The following is a 12,814-nucleotide window of genomic DNA, read 5'->3' as shown; positions in this document are numbered from 1 at the left end:
AGATATGCCAACCATTATATATATTGTATCAAAATATCTTAGCGATATTATATTGCTTATACTTTAAAAAAAAGTAAATACCTTTTATGAATGAATTTTAAAAGAAAATGCGCTGTAAAAGTAGCCCAAAGTTTCAAGCCAATCAGAGTGAAGATAGGTTGGAAATGGCTAATGAGAGGTGTCATAGGTGCAAACAAAAACGTTAACGATAACCAACTGCTATGGACATGGTTTTTCCATTGTGAAGCATGCATATGTATGGGATAAATTGTTCTTGTAATTCTAGATATTCGTATCACTATGAATTCTTATATTTTAGGTTCAAATTGTTTGCTTAATATTACTCTATTTAAAGGCCCACTACCTTTCCGGAGCAAAATATAAGGTTTCTTAAAAAACATTAATAACATCAGAAAATGCATGCCGATGACCTAAAATAAGGTTACGACACCAAACATATGCAAGATTTCCTGCGTAATATATGAAAACAGTGGAGAATCAATTCGCTGTTTTGCCGTCTGGCGCAGTGATAGTCAACTACCGCGCGGTATTTACGACGACGGCGGGAAACATAAGACGACCCGCGTTATGAAAAAAAACAACATTTTATTTATTTTAATCAAATCGTTCAGAAGGTGATGATAAATGTAGTATTAATGGTAAGTTAATAAGTTTTAAGACTCTACAAAATTATCGATCTTGTTTTACATTCCCATTTTAACAAGAGATCCCAGAGGGATCTTGGCGCCCACCAAAGAATGATCTATGTCTGACAATGGAAAGAGGGATCTTTTCTCTGCTTTTCAAACTTTTGCAAACATACTACATATAAAATTTGAGACAGATCGCTTCAGTACTTTCTGAGAAATAGCAGTAACAAACTTCAACTATCAAAATCCAAGATGGCTCCTTGGCGGCCATCTTGTAAATCGATCGGTCCCAAATCGAAATATGCACAACTAGGGCCATAGAGGAACCTATATATGAAATTTGAGACAGATTCATTCAATACTTTCTGAGAAATAGTGATAACAAACTTTAACTATCAAATTCCAAGATGGCAGCCTGGCGGCCATTTTGTTGACCGATCGATCCAAAAACGCATTATGCACAACAAGAGCCCTAGGGAAACCTACATATGAAATATGAGAAAGATCCCTTCAGTACTTTGTGAGAAATAGCGATAACAAACTTTAACTATCAAATTCCAAGATGGCAGCCTGGCGGCCATTTTGTTGACCGATCGATCCAAAAACGCATTATGCACAACAAGAGCCCTAGGGAAACCTACATATGAAATATGAGAAAGATCCCTTCAGTACTTTGTGAGAAATAGCGATATTAATCTTTAACTATCAAAATCCAAGATGGCTGCCTGGTGGCCATTTTGTTGACCGATCGATCCAAAAACGCATTATGCACAACTAGGGCCCTAGGGGAAACCTACATATGAAATTTGAGAAAGATCCCTTCAGTACTTTCTGAGAAATAGCGATAACAAACTTTAAGTATTAAAATCCAAGATGGCTGCCTGGCGGCCATCTTGTTAACCGATTGGTCCCAAAATGCAATATGCACAACTAGGGCCCTAGGGGAACCTACATATGAAATTTGAGAAAGATCCCTTTAGTACTTTCTGAGAAATAGCGATAACAAACTTTAAGTATTAAAATCCAAGATGGCTGCCTGGCGGCCATCTTGTTAACCGATTGGTCCCAAAATGCAATATGCACAACTAGGGCCCTAGGGGAACCTACATATGAAATTTGAGAAAGATCCCTTCAGTACTTTCTGAGAAATAGCGATAACAAACTTTAAGTATCAAAATCCAAGATGGCTGCCTGGCGGCCATCTTGTTGACCGATTGGTCCCAAAATGCAATATGCACAACTAGGGCCCTAGGGGAACCTACATATGAAATTTGAGAAAGATCCCTTCAGTACTTTCTGAGAAATAGCGATAACAAACTTTAAGTATCAAAATCCAAGATGGCTGCCTGGCGGCCATCTTGTTAACCGATTGGTCCCAAAATGCAATATGCACAACTAGGGCCCTAGGGGAACCTACATATGAAATTTGAGAAAGATCCCTTCAGTGCTTTCTGAGAAATAGCGATAACAAGAATTGTTAACGGACGGACGGACGGAAGGACGGACGGAAGGACGGACGGACCACGGACAAAAAGCGATTTGAATAGCCCACCATCTGATGATGGTGGGCTAAAAATTAAAAGCCGTTTCGGAAAGGTAGTGGGCCTTTAAAGGAAAATAAGTATTGTCTATAAACAGGAAAAGTGTAGCCATGTACATTTGTACTAGTAAAAAAAGTTTGATAATTTTGTAGAGTTCCAAACGTAAGTTACTTATTTTAATCTTTCCCTATAGCATCACATCACGAACAATTTGGGACATGCAAATGTTAATTTCCATAACGCAGGTCGTCTCATGTTTCTTCGTCGTAATTACCGCCATGTTTTCCGATTGTTTAACATAGATTTACAAAAGGTATCATGGATTTGTTTGGTGATGTAACTCCATCTTTGGAATTTTTATACATTGAAGTTGTTAACCAATAGACTTTAAAGGGACACTACTCTTCCGAAACGACTTTTAATTTTTTGAATAGGAATGTAAAACCTACTTGATAATTTTATAGAGTCACAAAGTTGTTAACTTACCGTTAATATTACACTTACCATCACATTCTTAACAATTTAATTTTAATAAACCCGATGCTAATTTTCATAACACGGGTCGTTTTATGTTTCCCGTCGTCGTCCTAATTACCGCGCGTCGGTTGATTATCACTGCGCCAGACAGCTAAAAGCGACATGAATCTTAGCATTTGGTCGGTGTTATAACATCCTCTTAGACCATTGATATACATTTTCGTATATTATTATGGTTTCTAAGAAAATTAAAACTTTTGTTGCGCAAAGGTAGTAGGCCTTTAAATTTTGTTTTGAAAACATAAAACGATACTGTTCAACCATGAAAAAATCAAACAAATTACTCAGCATAAGTATGTTTTCTTTTGACATTTGACATTTTTTGACATTCTTTTGACCTTTGACATTTGTCACATTGAAATGTTTTTTTTCCGAATGTAAACATGTTATGTGATCCCGGAGACTACGTCGGGACTTGAACATTTTATCACATTCATTGCATATGTGCTCCTCCTCCCTGTGTATCAACCGGTGTCTATTCAAACTGTTTCTGAACTTCAAAGTTTTAAAGCAAATATTGCGTACATGACATGCTGCATTTCTCGTGTCATGGGTCCCAATATGATCCTTTAGTTGGTCTTTGGTCTCAAAGGACTTTTCGCATACCTTACATTTGTTGGAAAACAACCTCTCCTCTCGTGTCGTTTAAGTTCATGGTTAGTAAAAAAAGGCAGTACCACATTTTGCACATGCAAAATTCTTACTCCCACCTCCATGCGTATATAAATGTCTGGTATACAGAGACTGACTATTCATAACCTTGTTGCAATGAGGCCATGTATACCTCCCCTTGCCTGTATGGGACATTTTATGATGTCTGAGCGAATACTTGTTTTTAACGTCTTCCCACAAAAACGGCAAAGTTCAACCATTTTCTCTACAAATATAATGAATTAATATAGCATTATCTCCAGATAGCAGTTAGTCCGCTAAACCTGCCTATATTATTAGGCTTTTTAGGTCACCTGAGACGAAGTCTCAAGTGACCTATTCTAATCGCCTTTTGTCCGTCGTCGTCCGTCGTGCGTCGTCCGTCGTATGTCCGTAAACAATTTACATTTTCAACTTCTTCTCCAAAACTGCTGAAGCAATTTCAATGAAATTTTGCACAAACCTTCTAAGGCATAAGGCCAATCAAAATTGTGAATTATATGGTCCCCACCCCCCAGGGAGCTATGGGAGGGGCTAAAAGGGGTAAAATTGACTAAAATTTCAAAAATCTTCTTCTCCACTCACAGATGTGATGGAATTAAATACTCTTCATAGATAGAAAGGTCCTAAGGTCCTTTACAAAAATTGTGAATTATATGACCCTGGGGTCTCAGGTTTCCCCCTGGGGAGGGGGTTAAGTTTACTATAGTTTATATAGGGAAAACACATTTTTGAGTATTATTTGATCATTTGTAATAGGAAATGAGTCAAATATTGTCAGAATTATCCGTATGAGATGGCCATTGAATCCTATTAACCAATTTTCCATAACTGACCCCCAGGGGCCTTAGGGGCGGGGTCAAAAGGGGTCAAATAGGCTATAACTTCAAAAATCTTCTTCTGAAATCCTGGAAATGGTAGAATCACATACTCTTCGTAGATGGAAAGGTCTTGAGGTCCTTTACAAAAATTGTGAATTATATGACCCTGGGGTCTCAGGTTTCCCCCTGGGGAGGGGGTTAAGTTTACTATAGTTTATATAGGGAAAACACATTTTTGAGTATTATTTGATCATTTGTAATAGGAAATGAGTCAAATATTGTCAGAATTATCCGTATGAGATGGCCATTGAATCCTATTAACCAATTTTCCATAACTGACCCCCAGGGGCCTTAGGGGTGGGGTCAAAAGGGGTCAAATAGGCTATAACTACAAAAACTTCTTCTGAAATCCTGGAAATGGTAGAATCACATACTCATAGATGGAAAGGTTTGAGGTCCTTTACAAAAATTGTGAATTATATGACCCTGGGGTCTCACGTTTCCCCCTGGGGAGGGGGTCAAGTTTACTAGGGAAAACACATTTATGAGCATATTTTGCTCAATTTTCATAGGAAATGAGTCGAACTTGTTTAGAATTATTAGCCTGAGATAACATTTTAATATCATATCTATATTGGTCCTGGTCAACCCCCTCGGGCAGAGGGGCGGGGCCAAAAGGGGCAAATAGGCTAAAACTTTAAAAATTTTCTTCTTAAATACTGGAAATGGTAGAACCAAATACTCTTCTTAGATGGACAGGTCTTAAGGTGTTTTATGAAAATTGTGAATTATATGACCCATCACGTTTTCCCCCTGGGGAGGGGGTCAAGTTTACTATAGTTTATATAGGGAAAACACATTTATGAGCATTTTTTGCTCAATTTTCATAGGAAATGAGTCAAACTTGTTTAGAATTATTAGCCTGAGATAACATTTAAATATTATATCTATATTGGTCCTGGTCAACCCCCTCAGGGCACAGGGGCGGGGCCAAAAGGGGCAAATAGGCTAAAACTTTAAAAATCTTCTTCTTAAATACTGGAAATGGTAGAATCAAATACTCGTCATAAAAAAGGCAGGTCTTATGGTGTTTTATGAAAATTGTGAATTATATGACCCTTGGGTCTCAGGTTTCCCCCTGGGGAGGGGGGTAAGTTTACTGTAGTTTATAAAGGGAAAAGACATTTTTGAGCATTATTTAGTCATTATAATAGGAAATTAGTCAATTGTAGTCAGAATTATCCCTATGTGATGACCATTGAATCTTATTACCAAATTTTCTATGACTGATCCCAAGGGGCCTTAGGGGCGGGGCCAAAACGGGTCAAATAGGCTAAAACTTCAAAAATCTTCTTCTGAAATTCTGGAACTGGTAGAATCAAATACTCTGCATAGATTGAAAGGTCTTAAAGTCCTTTACAAAAATTGTGAATTTCATGGCCCTGGGGTCCCATGTTTCCCTCTGGGGAGGGGGTCAAGTTTACTTTAGTTTATATAGGAAAAAACACATTTATGAACATTATTTGCCTATTTTTCATAGGAAATTAGTCAAACTGGGTTAGAATTATTAGTCTGAGATAGCATTTTAACATCATATCCATATTGGTCCTGGCCGACCCCCAGGGGCCAGAGGGGTGGGGCCAAAAGGGGTCAAAATGGAGTCATACTAAAGACCTGAATGGACCTGAACGGGACCTGAAGGAGGACCTGAACGGGGTTTTAGAGTATTAAATGCATATTTATATGCAATATCTCTTTATTATATGCTAGAATATATATTAATACACATCTTGATGTCTTTTTTTGTGAAAATTTTTTTTTGAAGACTTAATTATAAAGCTCGACAAAAAGGTCGCTTACCGTACCGATAATATGGCGGACCTGAACGGGACCTGAAGGAGGACCTGAACGGGGTTTTAGAGTATTAATTCGTGTATGGAAGCAATATATCTTTGTTTTATCCAATATTATTCACTAATAAACTATATTAATGCTATTTATGAGTAAAAAAAAACTCTTAATTTCAAAGCTTGTAGAAAAGAGTCGCTTACTGTATAGTTAATGCCGATATGGTGGACCTGAAGACAACATGAACTGAATGGACATGAGTGAAGTTTTCAGTAATTTCTCATTTTTTTTAGTAAAAAACTGAATTAATTTATGTATATACACATACATGTATACAGATATATCAATGTAAAGGTGATTGACTCTTGTTAGCTAATAGCAAGTAATGCTAACCTAATATTTATAGTCAAAAAATAAAATACGATAGGACACAGAGTGAATTAAATCATTTATTTATTAGAATATATATATATAAACATTATTTACATACACATCAGTTCACATAATACATGCATAGATATAAAATACATCATTAATTTATTATTTATCAATACACAATTATTTTACATGGTACATTTGTACATTTCACATTCACATATCTAATTCATCAAAACATTTTGCACGGTATTTACAGATAATGTTCAAAAAGTACATTACAGAAGTAAAATGTCAATATGTACACATACATCACAAAAACATTGGCCTACGCACTGAAAGGAACTGTGTCTGGAGTCCGGTGTCATTAAGATGTACAAGGTCGTGGAGGTAGTGGTCGGGGAACTTCACATGGATCCTGATAAAGTTGAGCTTCGTCTGTGTCAATCGGTTGATCTTGTTCCGTTGCTTGTTGAAAGATGTCTGTGTCAGGCCTGGGGACTTGGTGAAGTTTCCTCGTCGGAGAATCTCTGCGAAGTAAATCTTCTGTATGCCGGCTCGAAGTAGGTCTGTCTGAAGTGTCTGGAGTCGCTGAAAGATCTCGTTGGGGGATGAAGTAGCAGAAATGTCGTTACCTCCAAGCTGAACTACAACAACGTCGGGTCTGTACTCTATGAGATCTTGTAGAAGATGACTTGGAATCGAATCCAAACGCATACCACCCTTGCCGAAGAATCGAACAGTACCAGGGACCTACATAAAGAATTAAAGACATTTTAAACTAATATTACAAAAAACATACCATGTAAAATATTGATAACTGAATCAAAATTGATAAAAAAAATATTGCAGATATTGATCTACATATAACTGAATTTAAATTGATTAAAGCAACATTGGAAATATTGATCTACATGTAACATAATTAAATTGATTAAAAATACAACTGGTACTCTACATATATCCAGACATGTTACATATATTACCTTAAGGTCACCATGACAATATCGTTCAAGGCGAGTGACATAGCTGCTACCAAAGACTGCAAGCTTAGCCATGATCTTAGTATAATGTGTAGTATTCCAAGGAAAAAGGAAACAGTGAATAAAATTTGAAATGGAGTACATTTTATAATAGTTTGGACCAAGTAAGGATTGGTTATCATTGTCACAGACAACTTTTGATTGGTTACATTTAACAAGTGTTCATCATTAGCAGTCATCAGGGTTCTAATTATCCAGTCTGTTATCCAGTCATAATCTGCATTACTAGTGCTATGGTCTGTATGTGTAGAAATTAAGATAAATTTTTCTTTCCTTTTTATATCCTTTTTTATGCTCATTTTTCAGAAATTCTATAATTAAGAGTAGTGCTGTAGATTTTTTTTCAAATAGATTTTATTTTTGCTCCTAACTTAGAATTTTTTTCTAGTTTTGTATTTCATGATGGCCAGTACATTAGTATTAGGCAATTCTCAGGCTAGATATTTTTACCAGCATATTGATGCTAATGATCAGATGCATATAATTTCCAAGAGTGGATTAACATTTGAGAAGGCATGGCTTCAGTTGAGAAACATAGTTTCAAATTATAGCATTCTAGTTCTTCACTTGGGTTTTGATGAGATAGCTAAGAGGGAAAGTGATGAAGTTACATTATCAAAGTATCAGGCTCTGGTTGAGAAATTGTGGGGTATCCATCCAACACTGAAAATAGTCATTTCAGGTATACCACCAAGAGGTGATAACAGATTCACTAACATGATAGTGAAAGATTCCTACATCAGGTCATTTAACGAAGAAGCCAAGTCTGTAAACACAGGTCTTTCCTCAGTATCCTCTTTGCTCCCTCAGCTTTTCTTTATTGGCCATGGATACTTCATGACAAATGGTTGTCTAGATAGGTCACTTTTTGGCAGGGATGGCGTGCATTTCAGCATGTCGGGAGTTAGGACAGTGGTCAATTCCATCAAATTGTGTGTGAAATATGTATCAAAACAGTCTGACAGTATTAAGGTTAGAGATAGTGTTAAGAAAGTTAAACAGTCCAACAGTGTTAAGGTTAGGGATATTTTTAAGAAAGACAAACAGTCTGACAGTATTAAGGTTAGAGATAGTGTTAAGAAAGACAAACAGTCTGACAGTGTTAAGGTTAGGGATATTTTTAAGAAAGACAAACAGTCTGACAGTATTAAGGTTAGAGATATTGTTAAGAAAGACAAACAGTCTGACAGTATTAAGGTTAGAGATATTGTTAAGAAAGACAAACAGTCTGACAGTATTAAGGTTAGAGATATTGTTAAGAAAGACAAACAGTCTGACAGTATTAAGGTTAGAGATATTGTTAAGAAAGACAAACAGTCTGACAGTATTAAGGTTAGAGATAGTGTTAAGAAAGACAAACAGTCTGACAGTGTTAAGGTTAGGGATATTTTTAAGAAAGACAAACAGTCTGACAGTATTAAGGTTAGAGATAGTGTTAAGAAAGACAAACAGTCTGACAGTATTAAGGTTAGAGATATTGTTAAGAAAGACAAACAGTCTGACAGTATTAAGGTTAGAGATATTGTTAAGAAAGACAAACAGTCTGACAGTATTAAGGTTAGAGATATTGTTAAGAAAGACAAACAGTCTGACAGTGTTAAGGTTAGGGATATTTTTAAGAAAGACAAACAGTCTGACAGTATTAAGGTTAGAGATAGTGTTAAGAAAGACAAACAGTCTGACAGTATTAAGGTTAGAGATAGTGTTAAGAAAGACAAACAGTCTGACAGTATTAAGGTTAGAGATAGTGTTAAGAAAGTGAAACAGTCCAACAGTGTTAAGGTTAGGGATAGTGTAGAGTCTGAAAGGGGTCAACATGGAGGTGGTTTAGAACCATTATTTATTAGACATCAAGAATTACCTATTAGTGAAATTATAGACATATTACAGGAAAATGACACATCTAAAATTATTAGTACACCTGCAGTTAAACCTTCAGGGGGGGAAGCTTTTTTGATTCAAGGTAAACATATTGATGATTGGAAACGTGATCAGTATCAGTGGAAGTTCAACAACAAAGTAACAGCTTTGATTGTGGTCTATTTGCTATAGCATTTTTGGTAGAATTTTGTTTTAATACATTCACAGGGTCTAAGAAAATAGAGTTCTGTCCCCAGTATCTTCGACCTCATTTGGTTAGCTGTTTAGAAAAAAGATCATTTTCACCATTTCCAAAAACTCAAAGTAAGACTTGTGGTAGTTCCAAAATTAAATCTGTTAAAATAGAATTTAATTGTTCTTGTGGAAAACCAGATTGCTGGGAAGATATGGTAGGATGTGAATGGATTAAAGGCAAAAAAGTCTGTAATGTTTGGAAACACAAAAACTGTGTAAAATTATCTGCAGGAGACACTTGGTTTTGCGATAAACACTGTTAGTTGATATTAGTTGATATTAGTAGGTTCACCATTCAGTACAAACATCCAGGATGTTTTTTCTAATTTTTGCAGACTACACATTTTGATGACAAATATACATTTAATTTATAGTGCTTTCTAACTACTAATGTTTCCATCTGCAGTTCGCCTTGTTGCGTATAGATACTCGGATGTTAAACATTTTATTTTCATAGTACACATTTTCATGTCAAACAGATATGTAATTAGTCTTAGTGCTTTTTAACCTATAAATGTTTCCATCTGCAGTTCGCCTTGTTGCGTATAGATACTCGGATGTTTAACATTTTTTTTCATAGTACACATTTTCATGTAAAAAATATATATGTAATTAGTCTAGTGCTTTTTAGCTAATAAATGTTTCCATTTGCAGTTCGCCTTGTTGCGTATAGATACTCGGATGTTAAACATTTTTCTTGCATTTATTCTTAGTGCTTCTTGGTATAGCTGTACAACATTTTCATAACAATATGCATGGTAAGTATTTAGTAAATTGCTGTTTTTGTAATTAATTTTTAGAAATAAAGTATTTGATTACCATTGGACTTTATTTTTATTGTGTTAAGTAGGCTTAATGTAGATGTAATAATTATTATCAATTCATTACTAGTAAAAACAATATGCAGGTGTATCAAAAATAAAAGTAAGAAAAAATTGTTTGTCTTAATTCAGTCTCCAAGATCTATTGTGTAAATAAAATTATATGGACTCAGTGTAGAACCACGTCCCCGTCGTTGAGTCTGGAAACATATATGGCCAAGAGTTCTACATATTTCTTGTTGAAATTACATATACATATGTACTACTAAGACTAACACAGGTAACTTATAATAGGCCTATCAGTATCAGGTCCCGCTCAGGTCCGCCATGTTATTGTTACGGTAAGCGACCTTATTGGCGAGCTATATTTAAATAAATATATAATATTTCAAAAAAATTACAACCATATGTGAATTTATATATATTCAAACGGAAAACAAAGAGATGTTACTTATATATATCGATTCAATACTCTAAAACCCCGTTCAGGTCCTCCTTCAGGTCCCGTTCAGGTCCGCCATATTATCGGTACGGTAAGCGACCTTTTTGTCGAGCTTTATAATTAAGTCTTCAAAAAAAAATTTTCACAAAAAAAGACATCAAGATGTGTATTAATATATATTCTAGCATATAATAAAGAGATATTGCATATAAATATGCATTTAATACTCTAAAACCCCGTTCAGGTCCTCCTTCAGGTCCCGTTCAGGTCCATTCAGGTCTTTAGTATGACTCTTTTGACGAGGTAAATTCCAAACTTTTCTTAGAGTAATGAGAAGTATCCAATATTATACATGTAGTCATAGTAATTATTTAAAATTAAAAAAAAATATGCATGTAATTGTGACAGAAATATTTTATATTGTTACAGATGAAACATAAAAGCACCTTCAAGAGTATAAGACAAGTTAAAGCTTTTAAAGTTTAATATTTTGTGTAGATTGTCAAGTCCAGTTTTTATCAATAACAATAATATTATATTTACATGTATACTACAGAACTAAAGATCATTTGTATTAAATGACAAATGATCTTCTGTCAATAAATGACATATTACCTTAGTCAAAGTGTAACAATAAATCACATGCTTATTTTTAATTACAGGAAGCTAATCATGGAAAACTTTGACTGATAGCAGTTCTTAAATCAAAAGGACATACATGCATATGAGGAAAGGACTGGATTAAAAGAATGGACATCATAACTTATAGACAGAGAGAAATTTTATACAAATGCATTGTAGAACACTACAAATGTAATCCAGTATTTTTATTAAAATGTGTTTAAAGTGAAAAATACAAGTTATGACAGCACTTTGTTGTTTTATTTGTATTCCAAACTTTATCAGCTACATGTAGCCAGTATTCCCTTCATTTGAGTCAGTCGAAATGTCCCGGATTCCAGCTCCTTGTCCCTTTCCTACCCAAGAAATGGAAACAGTGTCCATTGACACTGATAGTGATAGTGATAATATTGTCTTTATGTAGTTCCCTTGCATCAGATGTGTATACAGTAATAACTGAACAGTCTTTAAACAGAAATGCAATGTTCAGGGTTTCTTTCAAAAGAATAATATGGACAGTCTATACAAATGTATATGCATCTGTTAAAGGTATTATTGAAAGTTACACCCTGCCACCCTCGATACTCCAGGGTTTAAGACACAGACATCCTATCCACCCCTGAACTATCCCATTATAAACAGGAGGCAGTTCATGAGAATAAAACTGGCCAATCACAGGTCTGCAGAGAAATCCTTTTAGATTTCAGAGAGTGAGGATGTCCAACTTCAAAGCCACAGTCAACCAGAGTGTACCATTATTAGATTATTTTGATGTACAAGATCATCAAAGGATCAAATTACCTGTGTCTTCTGTTGCCTTCATTTTTGCTATGCCATAGCCCAAGGGTGGATATAATGTCAGTAGATAGTAACCCCTGGAGTATTGAGGATACAACTCTGCAGGATCATTAATTTTGTAAACTTAGATTAAAATATGGTGGTACAAAATATATTTCATATTAAGATAATTTAAGATAACTAATAACAGATTTCTATGAAGTGGCACACATGCTTTTGAGAGCAACATTGAACATGCAACCATTGATAGTGGGGTTTTTATTCAGTTTTTATAATGGTAAAATTACTGCCATAACCTTTATTCTCTTCTTGAGAATAAATTATTAATAAATAGATTTAACACACATATTCTAATAATTTTATTTGCTCAAAGTTTTCAATTTTGCAGAGTGCAGCACTGCAGGACAAAAGCACTCACAGTCTGACCTGCAAACACAAGAGTTTCTTCAATATTCTGATTATTCTCTAGATGCAAAAATATATTTTGAGATTAATGAAATATCATTTAAATTTCTTGTCATAATTTTCCATTCAGCTTTAAGTGTTCAACA

The 12,814-nt window shown here is 35.0% G+C and overlaps 2 protein-coding genes across 2 annotated transcripts; one reads left to right on the top strand and one right to left on the bottom strand.

The window, feature by feature from the left end:
• Positions 1 to 5,864: 5,864 nt before the first annotated feature.
• LOC138318663 (uncharacterized) lies at positions 5,865 to 7,693 on the bottom strand. Its single transcript, XM_069261252.1, has 2 exons — positions 7,410 to 7,693; positions 5,865 to 7,176 (listed from the first exon to the last, which is right to left on the bottom strand). Exons 1-2 carry the CDS (start codon positions 7,548 to 7,550, stop codon positions 6,736 to 6,738), a joined length of 582 nt encoding a protein of 193 aa, XP_069117353.1. The 5' UTR covers positions 7,551 to 7,693; the 3' UTR covers positions 5,865 to 6,735.
• A 172-nt stretch (positions 7,694 to 7,865) lies between these two features.
• LOC138319686 (uncharacterized) lies at positions 7,866 to 11,530 on the top strand. Its single transcript, XM_069262831.1, has 2 exons — positions 7,866 to 8,618; positions 11,507 to 11,530. The coding sequence occupies exons 1-2, from the start codon at positions 7,866 to 7,868 to the stop codon at positions 11,528 to 11,530; spliced, it is 777 nt and encodes a 258-aa protein (XP_069118932.1).
• The last annotated feature ends 1,284 nt before the right edge of the window (positions 11,531 to 12,814 follow it).

Source organism: Argopecten irradians, chromosome 3 (assembly GCF_041381155.1).
Source record: "Argopecten irradians isolate NY chromosome 3, Ai_NY, whole genome shotgun sequence".
Classification (NCBI taxonomy): Eukaryota; Metazoa; Mollusca; class Bivalvia; order Pectinida; family Pectinidae; genus Argopecten; species Argopecten irradians.
Note: the sequence above shows the minus strand (reverse complement) of the source record. Positions and strands in the feature narration are given on the sequence as shown.

What these genes read in the sequence shown, in the direction of transcription:
- LOC138319686 (XM_069262831.1), top strand. Translation starts at nt 7,866, where the DNA reads ATGATGGCCAGTACATTAGTATTAGGCAATTCTCAGGCTAGATATTTT. An exon ending in AACAGTCTGACAGTATTAAG is followed by an intron (nt 8,619 to 11,506) that starts GTTAGAGATATT and finishes TTTTAATTACAG; the next exon opens with GAAGCTAATCATGGAAAACT.
- LOC138318663 (XM_069261252.1), bottom strand. Translation starts at nt 7,550, where the DNA reads ATGTACTCCATTTCAAATTTTATTCACTGTTTCCTTTTTCCTTGGAAT. An exon ending in ATTGTCATGGTGACCTTAAG is followed by an intron (nt 7,177 to 7,409) that starts GTAATATATGTA and finishes TTCTTTATGTAG; the next exon opens with GTCCCTGGTACTGTTCGATT.